The sequence below is a fragment of the Scatophagus argus genome, chromosome 6 (genome assembly GCF_020382885.2).
Source record: "Scatophagus argus isolate fScaArg1 chromosome 6, fScaArg1.pri, whole genome shotgun sequence".
NCBI classification, from domain to species: domain Eukaryota; kingdom Metazoa; phylum Chordata; class Actinopteri; family Scatophagidae; genus Scatophagus; species Scatophagus argus.
In genome coordinates, this window is record NC_058498.1 from 15,558,767 (window position 1) to 15,574,293 (window position 15,527).

Sequence of the window (15,527 nt, forward strand, 5' to 3'; positions counted from 1 at the left end):
TTGAGTGTTATTGTTCTTTTGTTATATGAGGATAAAAAAAAGCGCACTTATAGGAAAGGTTTCTCCTGTTTATGTTGTCTCAGTGCAGGATATCTGCTAGGTTGCTGCACTTTCATAAAATTTCACTTTTTAAATTCATTTTAATATTGCTTCAATGTTTTCTTAATTTTCTCCCATTAAAATAATAGGGGGACAACCGGTCCCATAGTATGTGACTACTAGTGTGGAAATGGCTGTCGCAGATGTACAGGATGTACCTGACAGTCCGTATCTTTCTAACAGCACAAGCTTAAGAAGAGTGAGATTATTCCATTTATACCTGACACTTTACGCTTCCATTACACACTGAAAGATATTTATTAAGGATACAACCCTGGTCTCCCCTCCTTGTACTTTACATTTAAATTTTGTTTTTACACAATTTCCACTTCTACTAGACTACATTTTACAGAAAATATTATCTATTTTACCTCGCAGTGACACTACAAACATATGATGATCTTATGTTGAATATATAGTGTAGATTAACTCCACTGTAATATATAATGTCATCACATAAAGGCTAACAGAAAAACAATGAGAAATACACTATATAGACAAAAGTATTGGGACGTTTCTCTTTGTTATTGGATTCTGGTGTGGTCTGGGGCTGTTTCTCAGGGGTTCAGCTTGCCCTCTTACTTCCAGTGAAGGTAAATCTTAATGTTTCAGCATACCAAGACATTTCAGACAATGCTATGCTTCCAGCTTTGTGGCAACAGTTTGGTGAAGGCCCTTAGTAGCAGAGTGTCGCAGCGGAAGCGTGCTGGGCCCATAACCCAGAGGTCGATGGATCGAAACCATCCTCTGCTATCAGAGTTTTGGGGCAGTCGTGGATCAGCGGTTAGGGTGTCGGACCCGGTGGATCGCTGGTTCGATTCCCCGTCCCGGTGTCCATGGCTGAGGTACCCTTGAGCAAGGTACCTAACCCCCACTGCTCCCCGGGCGCTGCACGCGGTCGCCCACTGCCCCGGGTTTGCTGTGTGTGTGTGCACGTCACTTGGGTGGGTTAAATGCAGAGAACAAATTTCGTTGGAGTGAGTTCCCTCCAATGACAAAATATGTCACTTTAATCTTTAATCTTTTCTGTTCCAGCATGACTGTGCCCCAGTGCACAAAGCAAAGCCCATAAAGACATGGCTGGATGAGTTTGGTGTGGAAGAACTTGACTGACCCACACAGAGCCCTGACCTCAACCCCATCAAACAGTTTTGGGATGAACTGGAACAGAGACAGCAAGCCAGGTCTTTTGATCCAACACCAGTGTCTGACCTCACAAATGCACTGCTGCATGAATGGGAAAAGGTTCTCACAGAAACACTCCAAAATCTTGTGGAAAGTCTCCTCAGAAGAGTGCAACGTTATAGCTGCAAAGCTGTCTGTGTATTTATAATGTGAAATCATTAAATTCCCTGTTGGTGAAAGGGTCCCAATACTTTGGTCCATATAGTGTATTTCTGCAGAATGAGTAGGCTACTTTTATTTCTGACGACTTACCGATGAATGCAGGACTTCAGGATGTCCTGATAGCTACTTTTATCTTAGGAATGGATCTGAACAGCACTTTTTATATGTCAGGGGGACTCCCTGTAAATGGAAACCAGTGTCACTGGCAGCATCGTCACGTGATCTCCCATGGTAACCGGCGAGTGTCATCAGTTCCGCTCTGGGAGAAGTGCAGGCTCAGTCCGACTCGCTTGAATTTTACTGCTTCACCTCGAAACAGCTCTGCTCCCCACATCTGACTCGACATCTGAGCCTCGACGTCTTCCAGGGCAGACCGAGCAGAGTCCACCACCATTCGTGCCTGAAATATTGTGGCGAGATTTTTGTAAAAACAGTGCGAGCCGAAAACTATGAGTCACCTCAACCCAGGGTAGGTACAATTCAGAGTAATACTTGTGCTAAATTTTCTTGTTTTTTAAATACCTGGTAACAATGAAATGAACTTAATTCTTGGCCTGCAAAAACAACTGTAAAAACCTTGACTCTGAACCTTTGCTAATGCTACTGTCAGGCTGCCGTGCTGTGAAACTTTTTAAAGAGCTGTTGTCCCAAACAAAGTGCTTTAGTGTGAAGAAGAAATGACATGAAACACAACCTGAAAATAAAAGAAGACGCAGAACGAGCAGAGTAATGAAACTACTTATTTTTTGTGGATGAGACGTTCAGGTTCTTTATGCAGTGCAAATTTACTGTGTTACCTCTGTAGCTAGAATTACTCAAGTAGTTAAGTGAGTTAGGTAAAAAAAAACAAAACAAAACTGGATGATACATTGTCATGTATTAAACTATCAAACAGCGTATTAAGTCATTAGAATTTAGCTACATCTCGAAATGCAGTAGGTGGTTTGGGCATGTCAATATATCAATAATAAGTAATATGATAACATAGAAGTACTTCTTACTCATACATTGTTGCTGTACATGTAGGCCTAATCCGGTAAATCTCAAACGTAGGACTATTAATTAAAGTATAGAGTTTATTTCTCTTGCGCTGGCTTTTTGGAGAAGACTAGGAACACTAACTCCCCCATGCCCCCGGGACCCCAGGTCCAGTGTGCAGCAGAATGGACTGAATGAACAAAAAAACCCACTAAAGATGTGAAAGGCCTCCTTTAGAGGTAGTGATTGGTTTGAAACATGGCAATACAACATGACATAATTATTGTGTGTTGTGAAATAATACCAAAAAATGCTATGCTATGACAGGCACCCACACACTGCTGTCTAAAGTAAACTAAACCCAACAAATTGCTATTATTATAACTACTGGTTCTAGTATTACTTCAGTTCTGTGTGTGGTTTGTCCAGCTGGTGTTGCAAACACTCTACTGTCTCTCTATGTTATTACTTCCAAATATATTAAAATATAGAAAGGCTATAAAAAAGGCTATATCAGTGTCAACTGTGAGTTTGCTTTGTGAAGTGTTATGAAATGTATAATTTTATGAATGTAAGAAGTGTACAGGAGAGGAACAGATGTGAATGGAGAGGAAATGAGTTTTCAGATTTTGAATTAATATAAATATTAATATTAAATAACTTAATGTCTACAGCCCTGCAATGCAACATGACCGATTTTGTAGCAGAAAAGGTAGCATTGAAAGGTTCATTCAAAGATAGTTTCAGGTGGCTATACTTTATTGAAAACATATTTCTGAATATTATATTCCATTTCTGTCAATAGATCCTCATAAATCCTACACACTGGACCTTTAGCTGTGAACAGAAATGACACTGAACACAATCTGGCCAGAGAAGAAGATGAAGAAGAGAGAAACACAGTTCATATATTTACTTTTTTGACTATGTTGTTTATATACATTAGCACAATATACATATTTCTGTGATATGTACCTCCTCAAAGGCTCGTTGTTTCACAGAAAGTATTGCATAAAATATGGTAGCAAAGCCACCATGCTGTGGTTCTGCGGAGCACCAGAGACGAACGAGCCAGCTGCACAAAGAGGAGGCAGACAGGGTTAAGTGTGCCATCCCCTCTAATTCCTGTGTGTAATCAGACACCAGTAACACACTCTATAGTTGTAAGATCCTGTTGTCTCGTACACAAATACTGCAGGAAATCAAATCTGTGTTGGAAAAACACTTTCAGATGGACCTGGCCCTGGACGGCCTGATGTCTCGTTAATGAGGACAACAAACAAACATGGTGTTGTGTCCCATTCAACCATTTGATTGAGATTCTGGTTTTCTGTGAACGGTAATCAAGACCTCTGGAGTTACTCTCATGGAAGAGACGGAGGCCTTTTTATCTGGGATTGACTCTGTGTCTCTTTTGTGTTTTTCATCGGCTTTGTTTCTGCAGACTAATTTCAGCCTACAACAGTCTCACAGACAAACATCTCACTGGGTACTTCAGCAACACTCGGATCAGGAGACACCTGCAAAGAGCAGGACTGGTACGTCAACATGATGATGATGAATTTTTTTAATGTCTTGGAAAGGTTGACAGATTAAGATTATGTGACATTTGTTTTATTTTTAACTAAAAATATTGAATTTAGATATATTAAAGGAATTTAGTTTTTCTCCTTGGAAAATTATAAGTCCTGAATGATATATGATATAATGGGGAAAAAATGTAACCAGTCAAAATTGTCTTTGGGAGGTTGGGTTGGTGCTTGGTTTATATGGGTGTATGACCTTATTTAGTGTTAATAAAATCCTGGCCATGGCTCTGAAGATGATTAAGTGGTTTCAGTCCCTAACAGGAGAGTTTGTCCCTGAGTACTTCTGTGTAAAACATTGTGTGAAAGCTGCAAAGAGATTTACCGGCAGAGTTAAAGCAAACAAAACAAAGTAAGCAAGTTTGGTTAACAGTAAAAAAAAAACAAAAAACAAAAAAAACAACAACTCAGCTTCATAAGGACCGTTAAAGTGTGGATTGATCATATTTGACTTACACTTATTAAATAACAACCAACTGTCAACAAATTCAAATGCTGATAAATTCTGTCCAGATCACCCGGAGTGGCCGTATTGTTCCCGACAAGGAGTACAGACACAAGCTGATCCAGAGAACCCACCAGCAACACGTTCGAGAATGCCTGGCTCAGGCCATTTTCCACAAGGTGCTGGAGATGGAGGTGGGAGGACCACAGTGTAGGAGAGAGAGAAGAAGAACAGTCAAAACATTGTCAGCTAACCTGTGCCTCTCCTTGCATAATAACTGATGGTAATTTGTTATGTGCTCCTCCCATGCAGCGAGTTCATCGAATAGAGATCAAAAGGAGATTGGAGGAGTTTGCAAGGAGGGAGAAAGTGCACAAGATCAAGGTACATCATTTACCTTTAAACACTTCTTTACTGCTGTACTTTGTAATGTAATGGCTAACCTCACTACTCAGTTCTCTGTCCATGTTTTTTACTCACATTATTAGCATCTACTGTTATGTACAGTGCCATTATTAAGTAGCTTTAAACAAATACATCTCAATATAGAACAAAAGTCTGTATGTCAAAATGCACCAAAATGGCAAAAAGGTCAATGAATGGTTTTGTCTGGAAGGTGGAGCGCTCGAAAAGGTATGAAGAAGACATCATCAACATCATGTCTCCACGCCCACCCACGGGTGCAAGGGGCATCCGAAAACAGCACTCTGGGCCGGAGGGGGAGCACTCTGAATCCTCCGAGTCTGTGAGTCTAAACTTCTGATCCAGTGGATATAATATCGTGTCATATGATATGGTACAGGAATCCCGTTGGCCAATCAGAAACACCACTGAGCCAAGGTCATAATCAAGTGCAAGTGAAATTTGACCTTTAACTATAGCGTCTCCATCATGCAAAGATGGTGTTTTTAAATGTTTTGACCTTTAGCTGAAGAACCTTTATTAGGTCTTTAACAGGATTAGAGCTGTGAGCTTTAATTTTAACTGGAGTGCCCTCATAAAATACAATTGACAATACAATCTGAAGTGTGAGACAGATTTTAATTTGAATTATATTATAAATATTTTTTTTTTTCAATTTTTGTAAAGGGGTTTCTTCACTTCCTTGGTAAGAATATGATGAGTAGATTGATACCACTCTCATGTCTGTACAATAAATGGGAAGCTACAGCCAGTTAGCCGAGCTTAGCTTAGCTTAGTATAAAGAAAGGGAGGAAAAGCTGGCCTGGTTCAGCAGAAGGTAGCAAAGTCAGCCTTCCAGCACTTCTAAATATCACTGATTAACATATTTTATCTAAATGTGTGAAGTGTTTTAAATGACAAGTTGTGGTTTTCAGAGAGTATAATGTGCTGGACTGTTTCTTGGATAAGATCTTCTTTCAGATGATGAATATGTGTAATGAAAATCATTATCTGTGTACGCTGATGATCTGTGCATGTTTACACTGACACTTAAGTTTGAAGAGCTGTCTCAGCTGCTCTTTGCTGTGTGCAAACAAGAGTGTGTCAAGTGAAGTAGTGGGATTAGAAGTGTGTTATCTTTGAAATATAAAAAGTCACAGACCTCAATGCCAGAGCAAATAGAGCTGGTAATCCTGGCCTTGATCTCTGTTTACCCCGTGAAATCTCTATCCTCTTAAGTCTGCAAACATCTCACGCTGAAGCGGGCAGAGGCTTGTTTGAAATCGATGGCAAGAACTTGAATAAAATGTCAAGGCACTTTTGGCAAGATTACTAATGTGTATTTGAAGACATCAACTGTGTCATCTATTGTGAATTGCAGCACAAAAAAGCAAAGAAAAATTCTCCATAATACAGGTACCACAACACGTTGATGATAGCATATTTCATATGTGGTGTGCAAAGAAACAGCAGTTGACCACAAACACACCCTGTAAAATGCTGAATTGTGCACTATATGAAAAATCTGGTAAATATGAGAAATATAGAATAATAAAATGCCACCTCTTCCAGTTATATGTGCCTTGAACATGTACTGTATCTATCATATCCTCAGTAGCAAAGAACAATGAAATAAAGCAAAGAAAACTATAATGACATATCACAAACAGGCTGCATTTAACAGAAAAGTGACTGAAAAACACCAACTTTTGTACTGAATCAGCATCGTGCTGACTCTGTGTGTGTGTGTGTGTGTGTGTGTGGGATGGGTGCGGCAGCTGAGCTCATCTCGACCCAACACGGCTCCAGGGAAGATGCAGAGACCGGTGCGTCTGAAGCCGATCCACGGTAACAGCACCACGGCCTCACTCAGACGCAGCTCCCCTTACAGACTCCTCGAGTCCTCCAATGAGAACGAGCAGCCATTCAACTGCACCGTGAGGCCGTGACACATGACACACACTCTCATTCATTCATTCACCCATTCAAGTGCCTGTGTGTATAGAGGGTGTTCAGGACAAAAATGAGACCTATATCATTTACCTTTAGTCACATTGTTGGAGCCTATTTTTTAGAGCTGTATTGCAAAAATATTAAACTGCATCATAAGTTATCCCCAACTATGTTTTGTGTGCTGTTTTTACAAGCACGTGCACAGGCATCATCATTACCCTTCACGCTACAGTCCTTTTACAACTTCACTTTTATTGATTTCTCTCCCAGGTGGACTCCCGAAGACGTTTGACCAGGATGGAGGCGTCCCGTGGCATCTCACCCTATTGCCTCCCAGTCATCAACAACTTTGTCACTCCAGTGCCTCCAGCAACAAAGAGGAAAGAGAGGGGAATAAAGGTCACTCCCAGCTGCACGCTCAGAGGCCGCAGACTGCGTCCTACCACTTCGTCTAGTGGAGCTGACGTCAATGAGGTCTTCATCTCTCTTTATGTTTTCCCTGGCAACCAGAGTTTCCACAACAAACTGACAAACTGCAGCCACTTTGGATTAATTATGAACAACATTTCAGTTTTCCAGGAGGTGCATTGATTTTTGCATGACCCAGCAGGAGGAGTTTACATTATTTGTCTTTCTGGTGTCTTTGATAAATTGTCTGAACTTTGTCATATAGTACAGCACATAAGGGTCCTGAGCATCTTTTATTACTTCATCTGTAGTCACAAGATATTGTTAAAGTCAGTGTATTTGGCCAGTTATTAGTTATCTGCATTATATTTAACTTTATACAGATAAAGTATTTCATCCAAAGATTTTAGTTTATACTTTGGGATTAGAATAAATATTCTCTAAACCGGATTAAATTGATCTCAAACTGATTGAAACCTGCCGTGTTTTCATGCAGGACCCCCCCATGCTGAGGAGCTCTGTGCACCAGAGCAGAGTGTCTGTGAACATGGTGTACTATGGCAAAACGGTGCATCTGTCCCATGACCTGACCAACATGAGAGATGAGGTCAAAGTATTTCAGCAACACTGTGGAGGGGAGAACCTGTGTGTTTACAAGGGCATGCTCCACGAGGGAGGTCAGTGTGAGGATCTGTGATTGTTTGATATGTGTGAGTGTGCACACAAACAAGGGCAAATCCAGGGACAGAGGTTGTGTAGAAAATGGGTGTACAACAGCCTGTCTGTAAACAAAGCTACTTGGTCACCCAGTCTACAGAATAACCTTAAAAGTGAGATATTTCTGTACCTTTGGTTTAATGTCATGCAACACCAAGGTCACACTGGATAGATTTTTTTGATCTTGATTTTGAAAAAGTTCCTACCCCTCACCGACATCCTTGACCTTTCCCTCAGAGACTTTCCGGTTCGTTTCAAGGCGGCACAGAGGTTTCCCCTTCAGCTTGACCTTCTTTCTGAACGGGCTTCAGGTGGAGCGCTTGAGCTCCTGCTGCGAGTTCAAACACAGGAAGGGCTCCAGACTTGGCGGCAGGCACGGACACTTTGGCTTTTCCAGCGTAGAGGGGGCCTCTCCCTGCTACAAGTAAGGTCTCCTTTTAAAGACACTCTTTGTGTTGAGGGGAACTCGGCTGATTTTACACCTGAAAGTCTATTTACAGTTCCTGGGGATGCTACTTCATTTTTGAAAAGAAAGCTGGATAAAGCCTTTTGTGGCTCCAGCTTCAGAATTTTGCAATTCATGTCTGCAGAGCTGTTCAGCATCTTTCAGGCTAATTGTTTACTAATGTGCTTTGGTTCACTGTTGCTGCTTGTCTGCTCACCAGCTAACAACTTCACATTCTTAACATAATGAAAATATGTCTGTGTGGTGTTTACAGCTTTCCAATCTTTCCATCTTACTCTCAAAAAGAAAACAAATAAGCGTATTTTGCTCATTTCTTCAGGTGCATCATAGCCATGGGACTGGACAAAAAGCCCACTCCTCCACCAAAGAGGGTCACAGAGGATGGAGAAAGAGAGAAGTCAATCAACAGCCCAAAGGAAGTTCCTGAGATGAAGACAGAGAGGACCAGAAAGGATGATGCATCCCATTCACATTGTGATACCAGCCAACCACACGATGTGGAGATTCAAGTCGAAGAAGAAACAGCAGCTGCGGAGAACAAAGTCCGAGATGGTATAATGACCGTGTCATCAAGAATATATGTAATATAAATATAAATAAATACATGCAACAGACAGATTTTTTGATACAGTATATACTCTGTATGTCATCCTCTGTAGATTATGAGGAAGACTTTGAAGCAGACGATGAGGGCCCTGTAGAAGATGCTGAGGCAAAAGATCAGAAATCCCCGTCTCCATCCAGTGAAACTCAAAGGCAGGTTAAAGAGGCAGACGCCTCTGAGACTGAGGACGACCAGAAGGATGGTGGGTGAAATCTCTAGTTTGAATATATTAATATATATTAAGTACTGTATGAGAACAAAACACATAATTTATTCACTTGACAACTGATTTAAGTACAGCAAAACAGAATCACTCAGTATCATCTCGAAAGCATTAAAACACTCAATCATTTCTGCTGACTCACAGATTTCAATTAGATGCAGAACTTCTGCTGGCATCTGTAAATCAACGAATCATTTTGAAAGGTTAATGATGCCTTTTACTGCTATGAGGGCGAGTTTGCAGAGTGATTTTTCTGTTAAAGAATTTAAAATGTATCATCTTTTTTGCACAGACGACATCGGGTCTCGTTCAGCCTCCAGCTCCTCAGACAGCGACCGAGAAGAGAGCGATGCTGAAGCCGATAAGGACTGCAGAGAGGACGAGAAAGCAGAGCAACCCAGAGAGCTCAATCAGGGCGAAAGTGCTGCTCCGCCAGATGAAATGTATGAACCAAATCCAGAACAAGCTGCTGCCACTGAGGCTGAGTCTGCTGTGACGAAAGACTCTGACATACAGAACAGCGCGGGGGAGAGTACAGAGATAGACATCTCTGACACCAGCGTCCCTTTGGAGAACGAGAATAAACAGAGTGACGACACCTCAGGAGACAAAGAGGTTGAGAGACCAGTAGATGAGAGCAAACAGGAGCAGGAACAGGAGAGGGGTGAGTATAAACCAACAAATAAACCTCTGGAGCTTTCACCTGAGTGAGAACATGGGTCCATCTTGAATGGAGGTTTTTCCACTATTCCCCGGCCAAGGCTGTTAGGCAAGACCACTTTGTGTGAGTCTGAATCTGTGCCAGGAGCGCATTTGAAGTAACATGGTTATTGCTGTAAAATGCAATAGTGGAAAAATTACTTGTGTGTTACTGTTTTTTTCTTATTTTTTCTTTTGTTTGTGTGGTTACTCAGTTGATTTGTGTTTTGCTTCTGGTTAAAGCAAAAAGTATGTGAAATAAACAGACAAAACAGCTTGTAAAACAAAGGAAAATGCCAGTGGGAGGGCGAAGCTGCAATCAGAGGAGGATGAGGAGGAGGAGTAGGAGGAAGCTTCCACTGATGGAAAATTACATAAATTTTCATACTGTACAAGTCCCACTATTTTTTAAAAAAGCACCAAATATGCAGCATTGAAGAGCTACTGCATATTCAAGTATAGAGTGTCCAACTCACACGTGTAAAAAACGTATTATTAATGTAACCAGAATTGTAGGCAGAATTCAACAAATCATCAAAGTTATTTTCAAGCTGTCATCTTGGTATTCTGGACTTTGTTTGCACAAAACACTTAAGTGCCAAAGTCACATGATTTTTTTTCTTTGTTTTTATTTCACATAAATTAACATCTACATAAAGTACATTAAAAATAGGCTTATAAGTTTGCATTGTGTTTTTCCATCTTGGTTGTGTACCTGATGATCCTTGTGTATGTGTTTTTTTCTTTTTGTGTGTGTGTGTCTATGTTTGCACTTTGAAGGATTAAAGACATTTTTTTGTTATGGTTGTATGCTTCTTCATTGGCTCCGTTCTCTCATTGCATTTGTTCACGTTCTGCCTCATTCATTATAATATCTGGACTCTGACGTGAGCGGCTCACAACCAGGTCATCCTGTATTTGATTAATTTAGCTTTTTGTTTTCTTCAAGCCAAATCTGTGCAGGAGAAGCTGGCGGAGGCCATACTGAAGGAGTCCCAGTGCAGCTCGGAACCCGAACTGAGCGACACCAGTACTGAGGAGGAGGAGGAGGAGGAGGAGTCTGCAGATAAAGGCAGTGAGCAGGATAACACAGGTACCTGATTTTCATTTTCATTGAAACAAACCTGCAAGCTACACAGGACAACTCTTGCCCCACAGTACATGTGTTCCTAAATGGTGTCTCGATTGTATTTGCAGATGCAGTTCCAGAAAAATCAGTGACAAGTACAGAACAGCAACAGACCCTCATAGAGAACACAAAATGTGAAGAGGGTATTGTTGGTGAAGCTGAAGTGGTGATACAAGATGAGGAAGAGACGTCTGATCCGAAAGAACACGAGGACGAAACTGAACAAGAGCCCCATCAGAACAGTGACGCTACTAAAGATGAGTGGGTGGAAGATGAAAAGGCTGCATCAGAAGAAAAGACAGCAGAGAATAATAAATCAGAGGACACAGAAGATACAAGTCTGCATCCTGTATCTAATGAGGAAATGGATGACAAATCTTCAGAGCCTCAAGAAGGCGCAGCAGCTGAATCCACCGATACTGCAGACAAGGACGAGGAAAACAAGGAGAAAACTGCAGTTGAGGCTGATACACAGCCAGACGAGACGGGGCAAGGGGCAAAAAGCGGTGAGGAGGATGAGTCATTGGAATCAAAGATGAATAAAAAGACTGATGAGACAGCAGTGCCAGATAATGCAGAGGCGGAGGTGATGACAGTGAGCGAGACAATGGAGATGAAAGCAGAGCCCTCAGAGGAGCAAGAGGCCCTCAGCTGTGAAGAAGCACCTGTACCCGACAGTCAGAAGAGGCAGCAGGGAGACAGTGAAGACGGAGCTGCAGCATCAGAAACAGAAGTCTCAGCAGAGAATTCAAGCAGCTCGCTGAAGGGGAGCGGAGACACCGCAGTTGAAAACACAGCGGAGGACATTGCAAAGGATGAGATCAATAAAGATGATATTAAAGAAGAGAGAGCAGAGGAAGTGTCGGAAGTAGATACCAAGAAGGAAAATCAGCAAAAAAAGTGTGATCTGGGGCAAGAGCAGACTGAAAAATGTGTGGTAATGAATGTCAAGTTAGAGGAGAAATCTAAGGAGGAAGGTGTGGAGGAAGAAAGGCAAACAAATCCAGATGAGATAACAGAAACTGACAATAGTGAAGGAAGCAAAGCAGATGATAAAGATCAGACAGAAGGGGAGGAGAATAACGAGAGCAAGACAGAAGAAAAGGTAGAAAATGAGGAGGAAAATGTTTCAGAGTTGACTAAAAGTGAGTCAAACACTGAAGGAAAGGCTGAGAAAACCCAAAGTGAAGAAGAAAAAGTGGCAGTGGAAGATGACTCAGAAAAGACAGAGAAAGATGAAGACGGTGAATGTGTCAAGAATGAAAATGGCGTGAACGAATCTGAAGAAAAGGGAGCCGCATCTGATAAAACTGAGGGCAAAACGACAAGTGAGACAAACACAGCTGCCGATGAAGAAAAGGCTGATGAGGCAGAAAAAGATGAGAGCAAAGCTGAGCAAGGCGAAGCTGCAGAAAATAAAGACGACGAGGAATCTGAAGAGAGAAAAGTCGAGGCTGAAGAAGGGGAAGAAATATCCAAGAATCCAGGAGAACCTGAGAAAAGTGCAGATGCAGTCTCAGATGAAGATAATGTGAAAATATCTGATGAAACTGTTGCTGAGTCAGAGGATGTTGTTGACAGTGAAGCAGCAAATGCAACACATGAGACTATAACTGCTGAGGAGATGGAGGAGGCTGAGGATGTGAAGAAGGACAATGAAAGAGGAAGCAACAAAAACAGTGAAAATGGAGAAATCAATGCTGAAAATGGGGAGATTTCTTCCAGAGCAGAGAACCAAAGCCATGAAGATGAGGAAGGAGAGACTCAAACTGAGGGCAAAAACTCTGTGAAAACAGCAGAACATACAGAGGATGAGATAAAAACTACAGAAAATGAGAGCACAGAGGTAAAAGAAGTAGCTGTGGAATCGGGAGGTGATGACGAAAAACTTGAAGACGACAAGACTGATCAGGCTGCCGACACTGATGTGGTGGACGGTGAGGCTAAGGAAGATGAAGATGAAGAAAAACAAGATGAATCTACCAAAAACAACTCTGAGCCAGAGACTTCTGGCATGGAAACAAAAGAGGAATCTCAGTCTGATGACAGAAAGGACAGCGAGGAAACAAAACAAGCTGAAAATGGTAACATATCCGACCATGAAAACAGAGATTCATACTGGATCAAAAAGAATGATGACCTCCAGAGTAATGTCAGTGAGGTGAACATGGCTTCTTCACATGATCAGGAACAATCTTCAGTACCCACAGCTGTAGATTTAGATGATACAGCTCACAAATTAGACGAGTCCACTGAACCCTCTAAGACTGACAAACAGCCGCATTCTGAAGAAAACGCTGACGCTGCTGACGTCTCTGCTGCCGAAGGAGAAAATGGAGACACGGAGGAGGCGAGCAAGGCCTCGGAGGAAGGCGCGAGTGTGCTGCTCAAACCTCAAGCACAGTCACCACCGCTCGCACAGAACAACGAGGCTGAAAACACAGAAGAGAGCGCTGCGGTAGGCAAAGAAACCCCAGAGGCCTTAGGGAGAGAAGACAACATAGATCTGGTCTCAAACTGGGTTACCATGCATCAAGCGTCCAAGTTTTTTGAGACGTTCGTCGAACCTTTAGAAGACTTGAAGGAGTCCAGCTTTACACAATCCACAGAGCTGCCGAGATCAGCCAGTCCAGTTAAGTTGATGAAGATGTCTGAAGATGCGGAACGAGAGCAAACGGCAAAAGATGTAAGTGAGTCAATGGACAAAACGAGGGAAAAGGAAAAAGAGGAAGCTAAAGAGCCAGAGCTTGAGAGCAATCACTCTGAAGGTGGTGAACCAAGTGAGAAGGATCCTGTCAAAGATGTGCTGCAAGTGCAGGAGGAGGTGGAGGTGAAACACTTCAAACCAGAGGCAGAGAGCGAACAAAACGAAAACGAGTCTGCGAAAGGGCAAGACGTGAGGTCAGAGGAGCGCAGAGGAAGCAGAGGATCTCTGGAAGAAGACCAAGTTCAGGAGGGTTTAATGCAGGATAACACTGAGCAAACTGGTATTTCCAAAACAGAAGTGGAAAGCATTGCAGGCACTCATCATTCAGTAACCAGTGGCAGACCTGAGAGCAACTCTGAGAACCAAACTGAGGACAAAACTACTGATAACGGCCCAGACGTGGATGAAAAGCAAACAACAGTTGAAGAGATGAAAGATCTGCTACCCTCATCTGAAACCGAAATTCCTCGTGAGCATTCAATTCCAGAAGGACGCTTCGAATTGAAGGCAAATGACGAAAAAGATACCGAAGACATGTGGGAAAAAAGTCGAGAAGTTACACAAGTGACTGATTTTACAGAGGATGGAAGTCAGGAGGAGTCTCACCATAAAGACTCTCAGCCCACACTGTCTGACATGAGCATCAGCGGAGACAGAAGAGACGTTCAACTGATTCAAGACATTCAACACACTCTTAGTAAAGACCGGCTGAGCGCCTTCTCAGTGGATGAAACACTGTTCGGTCGAAGTTCATATCCTCTGCTGACTGCTGCGAGGACAGAGAGTGGACATTAGAGCCACTAAGGTACAGTAATGTTTTATCTGCTTTTCAAAAAAAAAAAAAAAGCAGCAGCACTGAAGAAGAGTAAAACTAAACATTTAAAAAGCTAAAAACGGTTGTTGTTTGTTCCTCAACAATGACATTCAAGGGAAAGTGTTTTTGCACAGCGGTTAGACAATCAAGTGGCAACGCTGAATAACGGAAACAGATCATTTCATTTTAGTTCTGACAGAAGCCCTTAAGTGTCTTGTGGTTTCTGTGTTTACATCACGACTTCTTAGATGGTCTTCATCCTTCAGTCACCAAAAGAAGAAGCTGTATAATGAGTTTTGACTGCTGTATAAAATGTTTACAAAGGATCCCCTCCTCCTATTGTTGGCAACAAAGAGGCAAAGTTTGTGTGAGGTATCAAGTGCAGCTGCTATCACCCATTACCTGTAAACAGATACTCTTCCACTCACACTCACAAATGATTGAATAATTCATAGTTGTTGGACTACCACAGCTTACACTCCACAGGTCCACTGACTGGCCACGAGCACAATGTCACGGGACTTCAGCTGTGATCACAGATCTGTAGTTGCAATGTGTCTGTGTCTTTTTGTGCTTTCGTGCTATTGTTTAAATGACTTCTATACAGAAGTGGAGCAGAACAACAGCTTAGGCTAACAGGGATAATTCTTTCATCATTAGGCTGCTAATGAAATAAAACAGAGGTAAGCTAAGAGATGTCATATCTAGGCACTGATTTGTGTCATGATTGCTGCTAGCACTAACTCTTATAACAAATACATGCTTGGTATTAATTTTTACGGCTTTTTACGGATAGTGTGAGTTTGTGAGGCTTTATCCATTTGTTTGTCAATGACTGAACCCTTGTGTGATTTGGCCACTCAAAAAAAAAAATAAATAAATAAAAGCAATGAGATGGATACTGACTTTCTGCTTTTTTTTGTTTTCCTTGAATATATTTGTGTGTCCAT

At 41.8% G+C, this 15,527-nt stretch overlaps 1 protein-coding gene across 2 annotated transcripts; it reads left to right on the forward strand.

The window, feature by feature from the left end:
- Positions 1-1,625: 1,625 nt before the first annotated feature.
- On the forward strand, positions 1,626-15,512 carry erich3 (glutamate-rich 3). Of its 2 annotated transcripts, none has more exons than XM_046391706.1 (15): positions 1,626-1,915; positions 3,869-3,962; positions 4,524-4,634; positions 4,768-4,839; positions 5,072-5,200; positions 6,636-6,794; positions 7,081-7,284; positions 7,715-7,895; positions 8,173-8,359; positions 8,721-8,953; positions 9,061-9,207; positions 9,521-9,892; positions 10,877-11,020; positions 11,125-14,568; positions 14,826-15,512. In XM_046391706.1, the coding sequence occupies exons 1-14, from the start codon at positions 1,896-1,898 to the stop codon at positions 14,556-14,558; spliced, it is 5,487 nt and encodes a 1,828-aa protein (XP_046247662.1). In that variant the 5' UTR covers positions 1,626-1,895; the 3' UTR covers positions 14,559-14,568; positions 14,826-15,512. The 2 variants fall into 2 exon arrangements, with proteins under 2 accessions (XP_046247662.1, XP_046247661.1); XM_046391705.1 differs by having other exon boundaries at positions 1,634-1,915; positions 4,524-4,649; positions 14,826-15,510.
- Positions 15,513-15,527: the final 15 nt, after the last annotated feature.

Bases quoted from the DNA above. Each gene is read 5' to 3' on its own strand.
- erich3 (XM_046391705.1), top strand. From the start codon at position 1,896: ATGAGTCACCTCAACCCAGG. The intron at 8,360-8,720 runs GTAAGGTCTCCT...TCATTTCTTCAG, and splicing joins GGGGCCTCTCCCTGCTACAA to GTGCATCATAGCCATGGGAC. The intron at 9,208-9,520 runs GTGGGTGAAATC...TTTTTTGCACAG, and splicing joins TGAGGACGACCAGAAGGATG to ACGACATCGGGTCTCGTTCA.